The sequence below is a fragment of the Hypanus sabinus genome, chromosome 6 (genome assembly GCF_030144855.1).
Source record: "Hypanus sabinus isolate sHypSab1 chromosome 6, sHypSab1.hap1, whole genome shotgun sequence".
NCBI lineage: Eukaryota > Metazoa > Chordata > Chondrichthyes > Myliobatiformes > Dasyatidae > Hypanus > Hypanus sabinus.
Window position 1 is genome coordinate 11,656,804 of NC_082711.1, and position 17,111 is coordinate 11,673,914.

General features: G+C 41.4%; 1 protein-coding gene across 4 annotated transcripts in view; it reads left to right on the top strand.

Annotated features, from left to right (window-relative positions):
- vill (villin-like) overlaps positions 1-17,111 on the top strand; it is a 117,937-nt gene that overhangs the window by 69,850 nt on the left and 30,976 nt on the right. For all 4 annotated transcript variants that reach the window (XM_059971709.1, XM_059971707.1, XM_059971710.1 and 1 more), the window contains exons 9-11: positions 456-554; positions 10,851-11,004; positions 16,959-17,059. In XM_059971709.1, the coding sequence (XP_059827692.1) occupies positions 456-554; positions 10,851-11,004; positions 16,959-17,059 (354 nt within the window). The remainder of the gene's footprint in view (positions 1-455; positions 555-10,850; positions 11,005-16,958; positions 17,060-17,111) is intronic.

The window sequence follows — 17,111 nt, forward strand, 5'->3', positions numbered from 1 at the left end:
ACCCGATTGCGGTTTCCAGCCAACGTTCCCAATCCTGGATCCCATGAGACTATTCCTGATCCTGGTCTTCAGCCTACCTTTCTTAATTCTGGATTCCACTTGACCATTTCTGGCCCAAGACCACAGCTGATCCCAAATGTCCTAACCCTGGAATCTGGTAACGTTTCCAAACCCATGCTCCCGTTGTCCTGAAACAGAAAGCGAAAGAATGAAATGATTCCATCACCGTGATGAAACAGCCTTTTCCAGTGAATTCCTGAATGTACGGGGGCTCCTGTTTCAGACTAGGCTCTGCACACTGAGTACAATGGGATTAGTGTAATGGGTGGTTGATGGTTAGCATGGATACAGTGGGCTGAAGGGCCTGTTTCCATGCTGTCCCTCTCTGTGACTCTTTGATCTGGGGGTGGACACTCATGGTCCCCTACAAACACCATGTTCTTGTCCCTCCCCAGGACTGCTATATCTTGGACCAGGGTGGAGTCACGATCTTTATATGGAAGGGCAAGGAGGCTAACAATGAAGAGAGACGAGCTGGCATGAACAGGGCCTTGGTGAGTACTCGGGCCAGCGCCTCTGGATCTAAAGTACTTTGCAGTGTCCCGCAGTCTTCGATTGATGAGTCTCAGCCTGAAATGTTGGCTCTTTATCCCTCTCCTCTGACCTGCTGAGTTCCTGTTGCATTTTCTGTGTGCCAGATTAGCTTTATTAGCCACATGTACTTGGAAACATGCGGCGAAATGCGTCCTATTGTGTTAACGAGGAAGTGTTGGGGCAGCCCGCATGTCAACAACGCACAAGGCAGTCACAACACCAAAGCTAACGGCTTCCTTCCCCTCTCCCTGCTCCATTACAATCACAGCTGATCTTTACCAAAATCTTCTTTCTTTTTCTTTTTCAATCTTTTTATTGATTTTCACATATACACAAAAAAAATAACATAATAATAAGTAAATTATAAATACAATAGACTTGCAATCACATTGATAATAAGATAATAATATCCTACTAAACATCAACAAAAGAAAGTACCTTAATCAAGTCCACATGATTATATGAAAAAAAAAACAAATAGCCATTAAAAAAGAAAAAAAAATATTAAAAAATATGTGAGAAAAAATATATATTAAAAAAAAATAAAACACTAAACTAAACTAACATAGGCAATAACAACAGTTTACAAGTATAAGATAGTGTCAAAGAACTCCGGAACTCCATACCTGAACATGAATAAGCAGAAAGGTCCGGAAAAGGCCAAATTAATTCATATGAAAATGTCGAATAAACGGTCTCCAAGTTTCTTCAAATTTAATTGATGAGTCAAAAATAGTGCTTCTAATTTTTTCCAAACTCAGATAAGAAATAGTTTGAGAAAGCCACTGAAATGTAGTAGGAGGATTTACTTCTTTCCAATTTTGTAGTATAGACCTTCTGGCCATTAATGTTACAAAAGCAATCATTCGTCTGATTGAGGGGGAAAACTGATTGCCATCTTCATTTGGTATGCCAAAAATTGCAGTAATAAAATGAGGTTGTAAATCTATATTCCAAATTGAGGAAATAGTAGTAAATATATCCTTCCAATAATTATGTAAAGTGGGACATGACCAAAACATATGGGTCAATGAGGCCACTGCTAAATGACATCTGTCACATAGAGGGTTAATATGAGAATAGAATCGAGCAAGTTTATCTTTAGACATATGAGCTCTATGTACAATTTTAAATTGTATTAAAGCATGTTTAGCACATATAGAAGAAGAATTAACCATTTGCAAAATTTTTTCCCATTTATCTGTTGATATGTTGTATTGAAGTTCTTTTTCCCATTCTTGTTTAATTCTAACTGATATTTCTGGTTGTATCTTCATAATCATATTATAAATAAAAGCTACTAATCCCTTCTGACAAGGATTTAAGGTAAAGATCAAATCTGTAGTGTCCATCAAAGTTGAATTAGGAAAAGATGGTAAAACTTTATGTAAAAAATTTCTAATTTGTAAATATCTGAAAAAATTAGATTTAGGTAATTCAAAATTATTAGAAAGTTGATCAAATGACATCAAAGTATCTTCAAAAAAGAGATCACGAAAACATTTTATACCTTTCCTTTTCCATATGTTAAAAGCTTGATCTGTCCAGGAAGGTTTAAAAAAGAAATTAAATAAGATAGGGCTATCAAGAACAAAGTTTTTCAAAATAAAGAACTTACGAAATTGAAACCAAATTCGTAATGTATGTTTAATAACAGGATTAAATATTTGTTTATTAAATTTAACTAAATCCGCAGGAAGACAAGAACCAAGAACAGAGAATAGAGAATATCCCTTTACCTCATTACATTCCAAATTTACCCACTGTGGGCACAGTGGTGAATCCAAATCCAATTTCCAATACAATAAATTACGAATATTATTTGCCCAATAATAAAATCTAAAATTAGGTAAAGCTAAACCACCATCTTTTTTTGATTTTTGTAATTGCTTTTTACTTAACCTAGGGTTTTTATTTTGCCACACAAATGAAGAAATTTTTGAATCAATGCTATCAAAAAAAGATTTAGGAATAAAAACTGGTAGGGCTTGAAATAAATATAAAAATTTCGGTAAAATCATCATTTTGACAGCATTAATCCGACCAATTAATGATAAAAACAAGGGAGACCATCTTGTAGTAAGTTGATGAATTTGATGAAGCATAGGTAAAAAATTCATTCTAAATAAATCTTTATATTTCTTGGTAATTTTTATACCTAGATAAGTGAAGTTATCAGTAACAACTTTAAATGGTGTCCTATCAGTCAATAAAGTTTGTGCATTTAAAGGAAATAATTCACTCTTATCTAAATTTAGTTTATAACCAGAAAAAGTACCAAATTGAACCAACAAGGATAAAATAGCAGGAATAGACCTATCAGGGTCAGAAATATATAACAGCAAATCATCAGCATAAAGATATAATTTATATAACTTCTCATTACGGGTAATACCAAAAATATTAGGAGATTCACGAATAGCAATAGCTAAAGGCTCTAATGCAATATTAAATAATAAAGGACTTAAGGGACAACCCTGTCTCGTACCACGAGATAATTGAAAAAAAGAGGATCTGTGGTTATTCGTAAAAACAGAAGCAACAGGTTTATGATATATTAATTTAATCCATGATATAAAATTAGGACTAAAATTAAAATTTCTCAATGTATTAAATAAATATATCCATTCAACTCTATCAAAAGCTTTTTCAGCATCTAATGAAATAACACATTCTGGAATTGTGGGTGGTGAAGTATGAATTATATTAATCAATTTTCTAACATTAAAAAAGGAATACCGATTCCTCATAAAACCAGTTTGATCTTCTGAAATAATCTGAGACAGTACTTTTTCTAATCTAATAGCTAAAATTTTTGTAAGAATCTTAGAATCTACATTTAATAATGATATAGGGCGATAAGATGTACATAAAGTAGGATCTTTATCTTTTTTAAGAATTAGAGAAATATTAGCTTCATAAAAAGATTGAGGTAATCTCTTCTTAGCAAACGCATCATTAAAAATTTCACATAACCAAGGAGAAAGCAAAGAAGAAAAAGTTTTAAAAAATTCTACTATATAACCATCAGGACCAGGAGCTTTCCCTGAGTTCATTGATGAAATAGCCTCTCCTATTTCCACTATAGAAATAGGAGCATCTAACAGACTATGATCTTCATCAGTCAGTTTAGGAATATTCAAATTGTTAAAAAAATTATCTATCATGGACTGGTCACCATCAAATTCTGAATGATATAAAGATTTATAAAAATCTTGAAAGGTATTATTAATTTCTTTATGATCAGTAGTTAAATTACCGTCTGATTTGCGAATTTTAATAATTTGTCGCTTAGTCGAGATAGCCTTTAATTGATTAGCTAACAGTTTACCAGTACGGTCACTATGAATATAAAATTGAGCCCTGGTCCTAATTAATTGATTTTCAATTGAAGAAGATAATAGTAAACTATGTTCCATTTGAAGCTCAACTCTCTTCTTATAAAGTTCTTTGGTAGGAGTCACGGAATAAATCTTATCAATTTCCTTAATTTTATCCACCAATAAAGCAATATCTAAATATCTTTGTTTTCTTTTACCAACAGAATATGAGATAATTTGACCACGAATAAAAGCCTTAAAAGAGTCCCAAAGTATTCCTCTGTCGATTCCTTCAGTACAGTTTGTAGAAAAGAACAAGTCAATTTGCTGTTTTATATAAGTAATAAATTCTGGGTCTTGAAGCAAAGTAGCGTTAAGTCTCCAAGATCTGGTGTTATTGGAATAGTCCGAAATCTTAATAGATAACTTCAAAGGTGCATGATCCGAAATAGTAATAGAATCATATTTACAATCAATAACATCCGTTAATAACCGATGATCAATAAGAAAATAGTCAATTCTAGAGTAGCTATGATATACATGTGAAAAAAAAGAAAATTCTTTATCTTTAGGGTTCAAAAACCGCCATATTTCTGTAATTCCCGAGTCAACCAAAAATGAATTAATAAGTAGGGCTGATCTATTCGGAAGAGTGCGAATAGGTTTAGATCTATCCATCGAAGGATTCAAACAACAATTAAAATCTCCACCCATTATCAACATATATTCATTTAGATTAGGAAGAGAGGTAAATAAACGTCTAAAAAATTCAGGGCAATCAAAGTTTGGAGCATAAATATTAACTAGAACAACTTTCCGATGGAAAAGTAAACCAGTTATCAACAAAAATCTACCCTGTGGGTCAGAGATAATTTCATGATGTGTAAACGATATTGAGGGATCTATAAAAATAGACACACCCCTAATTTTGGCGGTACAATTCGAATGAAATTGTTGACCCTTCCAGAACCTAAAAAAACGTTGATTATCCTCCCTCCTGATATGGGTCTCCTGTGCAAAGATAATATTAGCATTCAGTCTATGGAATACTTTAAATATTTTTTTGCGTTTAATCGGATGATTTAAACCATTAGTATTCCAGGAGATAAAGTTAACAGATCTATCCATCATACCAATATTAATTGTGTATATCATAAAAGGTTAAAAAGACACATAACCCACAATTCAGGAAGGAGGAAAATTGATTCAGGAGCAGCCGGAGAACATGACACCTCAACAATATTAGTAATTTAAAGTCGGCCCATAAACTAAAAGCAAAAAAATAAAAAGCAAAAGCGTGAAAAAAGATCCCTACCCCCTCCCCCCACCCTTCGAAAAAAAGCCAAGCGGCAGGCGCATAATCTAATACTAATATTACCCCCATTTCAAGATGGCAGCTCTATAAAAAAAAGATTAGAAGAAAACTATATATCACCCAAATTAAAATATAGAGTTGCAAAAAAAAAAATATATATATCAGAATAATAAAGAAAAACTAATATAATACAACAATCATTAATAAAAAAAAAGGTATAAACGTCAAAATTTAAAAGTGTAGTATACCTTTAAAAAAAAATCCCATATTCAAATACAAGATGACGTTTCAAGAGCAAAGACTTATGGGAAGAAGAAACGCCATTTTGAAAAAACCATATTACTAAATACAAATGTGAGTTCAGCAATCTGTTAAAAGACAAAATAACATTTAAAAAGAAAGGGATATAGTACAATACAGCATATATATAAAAAAAACTAAAAGTCCAAAACATTCGTCCCATATCTGAGTACAGGCAAACAGATAAATGCTTGTAAAAAACAAAATCTTACGGGAAAAATAAACAACTTAAAAAAAAGATAAATCATTAATGCAAAATATAAACGTATATAACCAAAACAGAAAGAAAAAAAAGAATATTATCAAAATTAAAAAAAAAACATCTATAAACAATGAAGCTAGTAAAAAAAAACCGAACCCATAGATCAAAAAATAAAAAGTTATAACCCAACTTCATAGGTTAAAACTTAAAATAGAAAAATATCCTCTCTCCGAAAAATCTTCCACATAACACATAGTTCAAGTTGCAGTAGAAGATCGAAATTCTCCAACAAATTTCTTCGCTTCTTCCAGAGTGTTGAAAAATCGTTGACTGTAGTCGGGCAGCACGATTCTAAGCTTCGCTGGATACATTAAAGCTTGTTTAAGTCCGATCGAATGAATCTCTGCCATCACTGGTTTAAAAGCGATCCTGGCTCTCATTACTTCAAAAGAATAATCCTCGACTATTCGAAACTGAAAGTTTTTGTAGGAAATCATACCTTTTTTACGAGCTAATCGAATTAGAAGCTCTTTCTCACGAGGATAATGAAGGCGAACAATCACCGCTCGTGGTTTATCAGGCACAGACGAAAACCTCGCAACTCTGTGAGCGCGGTCGATAACAGGTTTAGTTTGCAAACCTTCATCACCGAAAATTTCCCATAGTAAATTAGAGAAAAATTCAGTTAAATCACCGGACTCAACTTTTTCGGGAAACCCGATAATACGCAAGTTCTGTCTGCGAGATCGATTTTCGAGATCAGAAATTTTAAACTTATACTGATCTACAGTCTTAAGAGTCGATTGTACCTTCTTATCCAACACTTCAATTGTACGTACTTTTTCAACAATTAATTTTTCAAGAGTCGCCAACTTATCTTCATGCCGCTGAATAACCGATGCCTGCGACTGAAACTTAGTATCAAGCGATTTAACAGCTCCTTCAAGTTCAGACATTTTCATGGTAAACATGTTTTCCAAACTTGCCATTTTACTTTCCAAACTTGCCATTTTACTTTGCAGCTTGTTTTCCAAACCTTCTAGTCTGCCTTCCAGACCCGCAAGTTTAGCATCCAGTTTAACGTCCAAAAGATTAGAAATTGCGTCGATGGATAAAGGATCCTTAGCCGATTTCTTACTTGTAGCCATTTTAAGTTTGACAAAATTAGATCAAATATTATTTTAGGAAAAAAGGGTCAATCAGAAGTAGCAACTCATATGATTAAGTTCGAAAAGATCTAATTAAAGGGTGATTATAGTTGAAAAAATAAAGAGCGCCTAAAAGGCAGATGCTTACGTCGCCATCTTGAAACTCCCCCACCAAAATCTTCACAAGGGAAAGGCAATCAAGGTTAAAGAAGAGCTTTATTTGTCGAATGAACATTGAAACATCAATACGTACAGTGAACTGTGTCGTTTGTGTCAACAAGCACCACAGTCGAGGGGTGTGCTGGGGGCAGCCTGCAAGTATTGCTTTATTTTCAGTGCCAAAGTAGCATGCCCACAACCCGCTCACCCCAAGCGGCACATCTTTGGAATGTGGGAGGAAACCGGAGCGTTTGGAGCAAACTCGCGCCGTCACAGGGAGTACGTACAAATCCCTTACAGACGGCAGCGGGAATTGAACCCCGATCTTACAGCATTTAGCTACCTTACGGCGGCTGGTGGAGGCAATATAATTAGAAAGCTTTTTTAGCTTGCGTCAGTTACCCCTACTGGGGTAAAAGCTGTGTACAGAAGCTGTTCAGGGCCAGTCTTTCAGCTTATCTCCAGTGTAGCCCATCTTCAAAAATCCTTCCTTTCCCAGGGGATGAGGTCCTTACAGCTTCTGTTGGTGTTTCTGTAGCTCTGGTTTTTTATGGGATGGGATTGCTAGACCCATGCCTAACCCTTCTCCCTTTGTAGCTCGACTTGAGACTGTCCACAGCAGTGTTAAAGGGGAAGGTGGATAAATATTTGTGAGATCGGGGAAACTGAGGGTTCTAGGGGACACAGAATCAGAATCAGGTTTATTATCACCAGCATGTGATGTGAAATTTGTTAACTTAGCAGCAGCAGTTCAATGCAATACATAGTATTGAAGAGAAATAAAAACAATAATAATAAACATATAAGTAAATCTTATTCAGTATGCTTTATACAGTATACATATATTGAATAGCTTAAAAATCATGCAAAAAAAGAAATACTATATATTTTTTAAAAAGTGACGTAGTGTTCATGGGTTCAATGTCCATTTAGGAATCAGATGGCAGAGGGGAAGAAGCTGTTCCTGAATCACTGAGTGTATGCTTTCAGGCTTCTGTACCTCCTACCTGATGGTAACAGGGAGAAAATGGGTGGTGGAGGTCCCTAATAATGGACGCTGCCTTTCTGAGACACCGCTCCTTGAAGATGTCTGGGTACTTTATAGGCTAGTATCCAAGATGGAACTGACTAGATTTACAACCTTCTGCAGCTTCTTTCGGTCCTGTGCAGAAGCCCCTCCCCCACGCCAGACAGTGATGCAGCCTGTCAGAATGCTCTCCACGGTACAACTATAGAAGTTTTTGAGTGTATTTGTTGACATGCCAAATCGCTTCAAACTCCTAATAAAGTATAGCTGCTGTCTTCCCTTCTTTATGACTACATCAATATATTGGGACCAGGTTAGATCCCTGGAACTTGAAGCTGCTCACTCTCCCCACTTCTGATCCCTCTGAGGATTGGTATGTGTTCCTTCGTCTTACCCTTCCTGAAGTCCACAATCAGCTCTTTCGTTGAGTGCCAGGTTGTTGCTGCGGCACCACTCCACGAGTTGGCATATCTCAGTCCTGTACACCCTCTCATCACCACCTGAGATTCTATTAACAATGATTGTATCATCAGCAAACTTATAGATGATATTTGAGCTATGCCTAGCCACACTGTCAGGTGTATATAGAGAGTAGAGCAGTGGGCTAAGCACACACCCCTGAGGTGTGCCAGTGTTGATCGTCAGCAAGGAGGATATGTTATCACCAATCCACACAGATTGTGGTCTTCTGGTTAGGAAGTTGAGGATCCAATTGCAGATGGAGGTACAGAGACTCAGGTTCTGTAACTTTTCAATCAGGATTGTGGGACCGATGGTATTAAATGCTGAGCTATAGTTGATGAACAGCATCCTGACATAGGTGTTTGTATTGTCCAGGTGGTCTAAAGCCGTGTGGAGAGCCATTGAGATTGGATGTGCTATTGACCTATTGTGGCGATAGACAAGTTGCAATGGGACCAGGTCCTTGCTGAGGCAGGAGTTCAGTCTAGTCATGACCAGCCTCTCAAAGCATTTCATCACTCTAGATGTGAATGCTACCGGGTGATAGTCATTAAGGCAGCCCACATTATTCTTTTTAAGCACTGGTATAATTGGTGCCTTTTTGAAGCAAGTGGGAACTTGCACCTGTACCAGTAAGAGGTTGAAAATGTCCTTGAATACTCCCGCTAGTTGGTTTGCACAGGTTTTCAGAGCCTTACCAGGTACTCCATCGGGACCTTTTGCCTTGCGAGGGTTCACTCTCTTTAAAGTCAGCCTAACATTGGCCTCTGAGACAGAGATCACAGGGTCATTAGGTACAGCAGGGATCTTCACAGCTGTAGTTGTGTTCTCCCTTTCAAAGCGTGCATAGAAGGCATTGAGTTCATCTGGTAGTGAAGCATCGCTGCCATTCATACTATTGAGTTTTGCTTTGTAGGAAGTAATGTCTTGCGGACCCTGCTGGAGTTGCCGTGCATCTGATGTCACCTCCAATCTCGTTCGAAATTGTCTTTTGGCTCTTGAAATAGCCCTCCGCAGATCATACTTGGTTTTCTGGTACAGACCTGGGTTGCCAGACATGAATGCCATAGATCTAGCCTTCAGTAGATGACGTACCTCCTGGTTCATCCACGGCTTTTGGTTTGGAAACGTACAGTAAGTCTTTGTGGGCACACGCTCATCCACACAGGCTTTAATGGAGTTGGTAATAATTGCAGCATCTCATCCAGGTTTGAAGATGAATCCCTGAGTACAGTCCAGTCCACCGATTCAAAGCAATCCTGTAGGAGCTCCTGTGCTTCCCTTGTCCATACCTTCTTGGTCCTCACTGCTGGTGCTACAGTCTTCAGTATCTGCCTATACTCGGAGTAGAAATACAGCCGGGTGATCAGACTTACCGAAGTGAGGGCGTGGAATAGCATGGTAGGCATTCTTGGTGGTGGTGTAGCTATGGTCCAGTGTGTTGTTTCCTCTGGTATTGCAAGTGATCTGTTGATGGTGGTTGCTTAGTGATTTTTTTTTTCAGACTGTCTTGTTAAAGTCTCCCAAAACGATGGTGAAGGCATTAGGGTGTGCTGTTTAGTGCATGTTGATCGCATTACTCCGTTCATCAAAAGCCTGCTTGACATTGACCTGAGGTGGAATGTAAACTGCTACCAGAGTGACCCCAGAGAACTCCCGTGGTAGGTAAAAAGGACGACACTTAACTGCTAGATATTCTGTGTCTGGTGAGCAGAATTGGGACAACACTGATATATTTGTGCACCAAGAAGAGTTGATCACGAGGCATACTCCTCCATCTCTGCTTTTGAGAGACTCTATAGATCTATCCTGATGGTGTATAGTAAACCCATCGATATGAATTGCTGCATCTGGTACGGAACGGGTTAACCAGGATTCCGTGAAACAAAGGACACACGAGGTTCTAATGTCCCTCTGATTTAGCACCAAGCTCTGAGATTATCGATTTTATTCACCAGAGACTGCATGTTTGCTAGCAAGATCGTCAGTATAGGGAGTTTGAAACCCTGTTTCCTTAAATGTACTTGTACCCCCAGTATACAGCCACGCTTCTTCCCTGAGCACTTCTGTCAGCTTTAAGCAGCAATAGTTCATTTAAACCCATTAAGACATCTTTGACTGTACTGACCTTGGAAACAGTTGTGCTTTTTAGTTGTATCAGTCTGAAACGAGAATATTTATTCTCTCGAGTCTCCTGGACAGGTGCTAAAGAGGAGTGGAAACCGGTGATCATACAGAATGGTGGGGTAGGTTTGGGGGCCTAATGGCCCTCCTCCTGCTCCTATTTCCTTGCACCATTCTAATTCCCTTCTTCCTGTTCCAGGGGTTCATCAAGGCCAAAGGCTACTCAAACACTACAAACGTGGTGGTGCTGAACGATGGGGCCGAATCTGCCATCTTCAAGCAGCTCTTCAAGAAATGGACAGTGAAGTGGCAGACCCAGGGTCTGGGCAAGAAGCACACAGTGGGCAAGATTGGTGAGTGTCATGTCCTCTCTCACCCTGTGCCCTCCCTGCAGGTCATCATCGTTATGTGCCCTGTTGAATGACGTGGCCATTGTGGTGTTAATCCTTGGCAAATTTTTCTACAGAAGTGGTTTGCCATTGCCTTCTGGGCAGTGTCTTTACGAGACGGGTGACCCCAGTCATTATCAATACTCTTCACAGATTGTCTGCCTGGGGTCAGTGGTCACATAACCAGGACTTGTGATCTGCACCGGCTGCTCATACGACTATCCACCACCTGCTCCCATGGCATCACGTGTCCCTGACCGGGGGCTAAGCAGGTGCTATACCTTGCCCCGGGATGACCTGCAGGCTAGCGGAGGGAAGGGACACCTCACAACTCCTCTCCTCCGCTCCCTGGATAAAAACCCGCTGGAAAGACTTGGCACAGTGACCTGTGACCTGCTCTTGAAGACAGTGTTTTTGTCAGCAGTATAAAAGAAGTCCCATAGCTATCTGGAGCTCCCTGCTGTCAGCCAGTTTAATACCACTCCCCATTTCTACATGGCACGCCTGACCTCGGCCTCCTTCTCCAACACAAATTAGGATGAACAGTGCCTCACGTTTCCCCCTGGAAGGTCTACGTGGACATGGAGTTCTCCAAACTCTTCCCGCTTATTTTCATTCTCTCTCCTCCTCCACCCACCCCGGCCCCCATCATTCTGTCCCTTTCCCCACCTCCCACACATTCCCCACACCGTGTCTGTCCCCTTCACACTGCTCCCCTCTGCCCTTCCCTCCTCCCTCACTTGGCTCCATGTTCCACCTTCCTCTCCTATCAGATCCACCATCCCCATCACTTTGTCGCCTCCAGCTCTCTCCTCCTGGCCTCTTTCAACCTCTCTATCTGCCTGGCATCCTTCCCCCCACCCCCTCAGCTGAATCCACCTGTCATCTGGCTGGGGATGGGGGTTGGGGAAGGCTACAGCATGGGATCGAAAGGAACTACAGAAATTTGTAAAATTAGCCAGCTCCATCTTGGATACTAGCCTCCGTAGTATTCAAGACGTCTTCAAGGAGAGGTGCCTCAGAAAGGCAGAGTCCATTATTAAGGACCTCCAGCACCCAGGGCATGCCCTTTTCTCACTGTTACCATCAGGTGGGAGATACAGAAGCCCGAAGGCCCACACTCAGCGATTCAGGAACAGCTTCTTCTCCTCCGCCATCTAAATGGACATTGATCTGTGAACAATACCTCACTTTTATTATTTCTGGTTTTACACTATTTTTGATTTAACTGTTTAATATACATATATATGCTTATTTATTTTTTCTCTACTATCCTGTACTGTTGCCACTAGGTTAACAAATTTTGTGACATATGCCGGTGACCTTCAACCTGAGTCTGATTCTGAGTTCATTTGATCCACGATATTGTACCAACTTTTTAACCTACTCTGAGATCAGCCTAACCCTTCCTTTTTACATAGCCCTCCATTTTTCCAACATCTGGAGTTCTATCGACTCTTTAATGTCCCTAATGTATCTGTCTCCACCACCATCCTCGACAGAATGTTCCACTGTGTAAAAAGAAAAGTTTACCTTTGACATCCCCCAATACGATCCTCCAATTACATTAGAATTCTGTCCCCTCATTCCACCTTGGAGAAAAAAATCTCTGGCTGACAACTTGGTCTAGCCCCTTATCATTTTGTACACCTCTATCACGTCACCTCTCATCCTCCCCCCACTCCAAAGAGAAAAGTCCTAGCTCACTCAACCTATCCTCATAAGACGTGCAGTCTAATCCAGACGACATCCTGGTGAATCTCCTCTGGACCCTCTCTGGAGCCTCCACCTAATTCCTATAATGAAGCAACCAGCCCCTTTTAAATTCTTCCCCTCGCGGCATAAACCACCCACCACCCAGGCCGTGCTGTCTTCTCACTGCTGATTCAGGCAGGAGTTACAGGAGCCTCAGGACCCACACCACCAGGTTCAGGACCAGTAATTACCCCTCAACCAACGGGAAGGAGGTACAGGAGCCTCAGGACTCACACCACCAGGTTCAGGAACAGTAATTACCCCTCAAGCATCAGGAAGGAGGTACAGGAGCCTCAGGACCCACACCACCAGGTTCAGGACCAGTAATTACCCCTCAACCATCGGGAAGGAGGTACAGGAGCCTCAGGACCCACACCACCAGGTTCAGGACCAGTAATTACCCCTCAACCATCGGGAAGGAGGTACAGGAGCCTCAGGACCCACACCACCAGGTTCAGGACCAGTAATTGCCCCTCAACCATCAGGCTTTTAAACCAAAGGAATAACTTCACACATCTTCACTCGCCCCATCACTGAACCAGTCCCTCAACCTACGGACTCACTTTCAAGGACTCTTCATCTCATGTTCTCAATGTTTATTGCTTACTTATTTATTATTATTATTATTTGTATTTGCACAGTTTGTTGTCTTTTTCACATTGTTTGTCCATTCTGTTGGGGTGTGATAGTTCACCGATTCTATTGCATCTCTTGTGTTTACTGTGAATGCCCGCAAGAAAATGGGTGACATACATGTACTCTGAACACTGAACTCTTGTTCTTAATCCCCCTACTCCCCGGTTTAATTGAGCTTGTTGTCATTAACCCCAGGATGTTAACGATGATGTTGAGTTATGGATGGGTGGTTTCATTTGCCCCTGTTGGAGATGGCTATCTGGCACATTAAGCACTGATCTCCCACCTTGTCCACGTCCTGCCGCCTGAGGGTATGGGCTGCCTCACTTTCTGATGAGCTGGAAGGTTAAAGACGAGCTTTATTAGCCTCATGTGCGGTACATTGCATCACCCAGTGAAATGTGTTGTTTGTGTCAGATAGAATCCGTGAGAGTTGTGCTGGGAGTTTCACCGTGCTTCTGGCGTCCCCTCAGCTCTCTAGCTAACCCGTACGGAGGAAACCTACCCAGCCACGTGGAGAACGTACAAATTCCTTCCAGGCAGTGGTGGGAATTGAACCCTGATCGTCAACCTGATGCTGTCAAACAATTGCACTAACTTCTACACCACCATACCACGGGGGCCCCGCTCTCAAAGATCGGTCGCTTTGTCATAGGGGTCTTGGTTAACTCCCTCCGTTCCAGACGCAGGGTTAAAGTTTGATCAACTGCTTGTGGTGTACAAACCTGACAGTTCTGTCCCTGTCCTGTTCACCAGACATGGGACACATCACAATCAGGTGCCGAAAATTTTATCAGCCGTCATCACAGTAGCAGTGTACATTCCACCACAGGCTCTCAGTGAGCTGAGTGATCTGATCAACAGGCATGATGTCTTCCCCATCATCGTGGGCGAGTTTAACCAGGTCATTTTGAAAATGTTTCTAAATAATTATTACCAAAAAATCACTTGTAGAACCAACACACTGGGCCACTGTTACACCACCATCAAGAATGTCTACCATGCTATTCCACGCCCTCACTTCGGTAAGTCTGATCACCCGGCTGTATTTCTACTCCGAGTATAGGCAGATACTGAAGACTGTAGTACCAGCAGTGAGGACCAAGAAGGTATGGAACAAGGGAAGCACAGGAGCACCGACAGGACGACTTTGAATCGGAGGACTGGACTGTATTCAGGGATTCATCTTCGAACCTGCATGAGTACACCACAGCTGCTACTGACTTCATTAAAACCTGCGTGGATCAGTGTGTGCCTGAGAAAACTTACTGTACGTACCCACATCAAAAGCCGTGGATGAACCAGGAGGTTCGTACTCTGCTGAGGGCCAGATCTGTGGCGTTCAAGTCTGGCAACCCAGGTCTGTACAAGAAAACCAGGTATGACTCCTGGAGAGCTACCTCAAGAGCAAAGAAGTTTGAATGAGGTTGGAGGCGGAATTGGATGCTTGTCAGCTCTGACGGGGTTTGCAGACCTATTACTTCCTACAAAGTGAAGCCCATCATCAGGAATGGCAGGGATGCTTCACTCCCAGAGGGGCACAGCACCTTGTACGCTCACTTTGTAAGGGAGAATAAAACCCCAGCAATGAAGATCCCTACAGCACCCGGTCGGTGACCCTGTGATCTCTGTCTCGGGGGCCGACATCAGCCTGTCTTTCAGGAGGTGAACCTTAGCAGGGTAACAGGGCCTGGTGAAGTACCTGGTAAGACTCTGTGCCAACCAACTGGCAGGAGTGTTCAAAGACATCTTTGTTCTCCCCTTGCTACAGTCAGATGTTCCATTTATATCAGTACCCAAGAAGAACAGGGTGAGCTGCCTTAACGACTATCGTCCAGTAGCACTCACGTCTACAGTGATGAAGTACTTTGAGAGGTTGGCCCTGGCTAGAATTAATTCCTGCCACAGCAAGGGCCTGGACCCACTGCAATTTGACCATGGCTACAATAGGTCTCCAGCAGACACGGTCTCACTGGCTCTCCACTCAGCCTTGGATCACTTGGACAATACAAATACCCATGTCAGGATGGTGTTCATTGACTGTAGCTCAGTGTTTAACAGAATGATTCCTACAATCCTGACCAAAACACTACAGAACCTGAGCCTCGCTACCTCCCTCTGCAACTGGATCCTAAACTGGAAGACCACAATCTGCGGATCGGTTATAACATCTCCATCTCAATGACAATCCACTGACACACCCCAGGGGTGTGTGCTTAGCCCACTGCTCTACCCTATCTACACCCATGACTGTGTGGCTAGGCACAGCTCAAATGCCATCAATAACTTTGCTGACAATTCAGCTATTATTGGCAGAATTTCAGGTGAAGACAAGAAGGCGTATTGAAGGGAGATATATCAGCAAGTGGAGCGGTGATGCAGCCACAATCTGGCACCCAACGTCAGTAAGACCAAGGAGCTGACTGTGGTCTTCAGGAAGGGTAAGACAAGGAATCACAGACCAATCCTCACAGAGGGATCTGAAGCGGAGAGAGTTCCTGGGTGTCAATATCTCTGAGGATCTAACCTACATGCTGCATATTGATGCAGCCATAAAGAAGGCAAGACAGTGGTGATATTTCATTAGGAGTCTGAGGAGATTTGGTATGTCATGAAAGATGCTCACAAATTTCTACAGGTAACCTGTGGAGAGCTTTCTAACTGGCTGAATCACATGCTGGTGTTGGGAAAACTACCGCACAGGATCGAAATAAGCTGCAGAGAGGTATAAACTCAATCATCTCCATCGTGGGTACTGGCCTCCGTAGTATCCAGGATACCTTCAAGGAGCGATGCCTCTAAAAGACAGCGTCCATCATTAAGGATCCTCATCACCCAGGTCATGCCTTGTTCTCATTGCTACCATCAGGGAGGAGGTACAGGAGCCTGAAGACACACACTCAGCGATTCAGGAACAGCTTCTTCCCCTCTGCCATCTGATTCCTAAATGGACATTGTACCCTTGAACACTACCTCACTACTTTCTGATTTCTATTTTTGCACTGCTTATTTAACTATTTTATGTATGTATGTATATTTAAATATGAATGTATATATATATATATATACTTGCTGCAATTCATGGTATTTTTTCTAATAATATATATTGCATTGAACTGCTGCTGCAAAGCCAACAAATTTCACGACATATGCCGGTGATAGTAAACCTGATTCTGAAAGATGAATCGAACCCCAGTCGTACAGCTGGTGTTACACATGCCGTCCCGTAAACGTGGTGCAAAACAGCCGCAGCTCAGAATCAGAATCAAGTTTGTTATTCCTGCAGATGCTGCCAATGCTGAGCAACAAACACAAAACGCTGGAGGAGCTCAGCAAGCCGGGCAGCATCTATGGAGAGGAATAAACAGGAAGAAAACACGCCCGTGTTACCGTGGTGTTTGAGTTCCATCCTGGCTATTTCTGCTTCCTCTGAGTCTTTCCCCTGCGCCCTGTTTAATATTCCGGATTTCCAGCATCTGCCGTGGATTTTCCAGATTCTCTCACCCTCTGCCTGTTCTCTCCCACAGCCAAGGTGGAACAGACCAAGTTCGATGTGACCGAGTTACATGCCAGGCCTGACCTGGCTGCAAGGAAGAGGATGGTAGACGATGCCTCGGGCAAGGTCGAGGTGAGTGACATCTATCACCCCCTGCCCTCCCTCCCCCCCCCAACCCCTCACG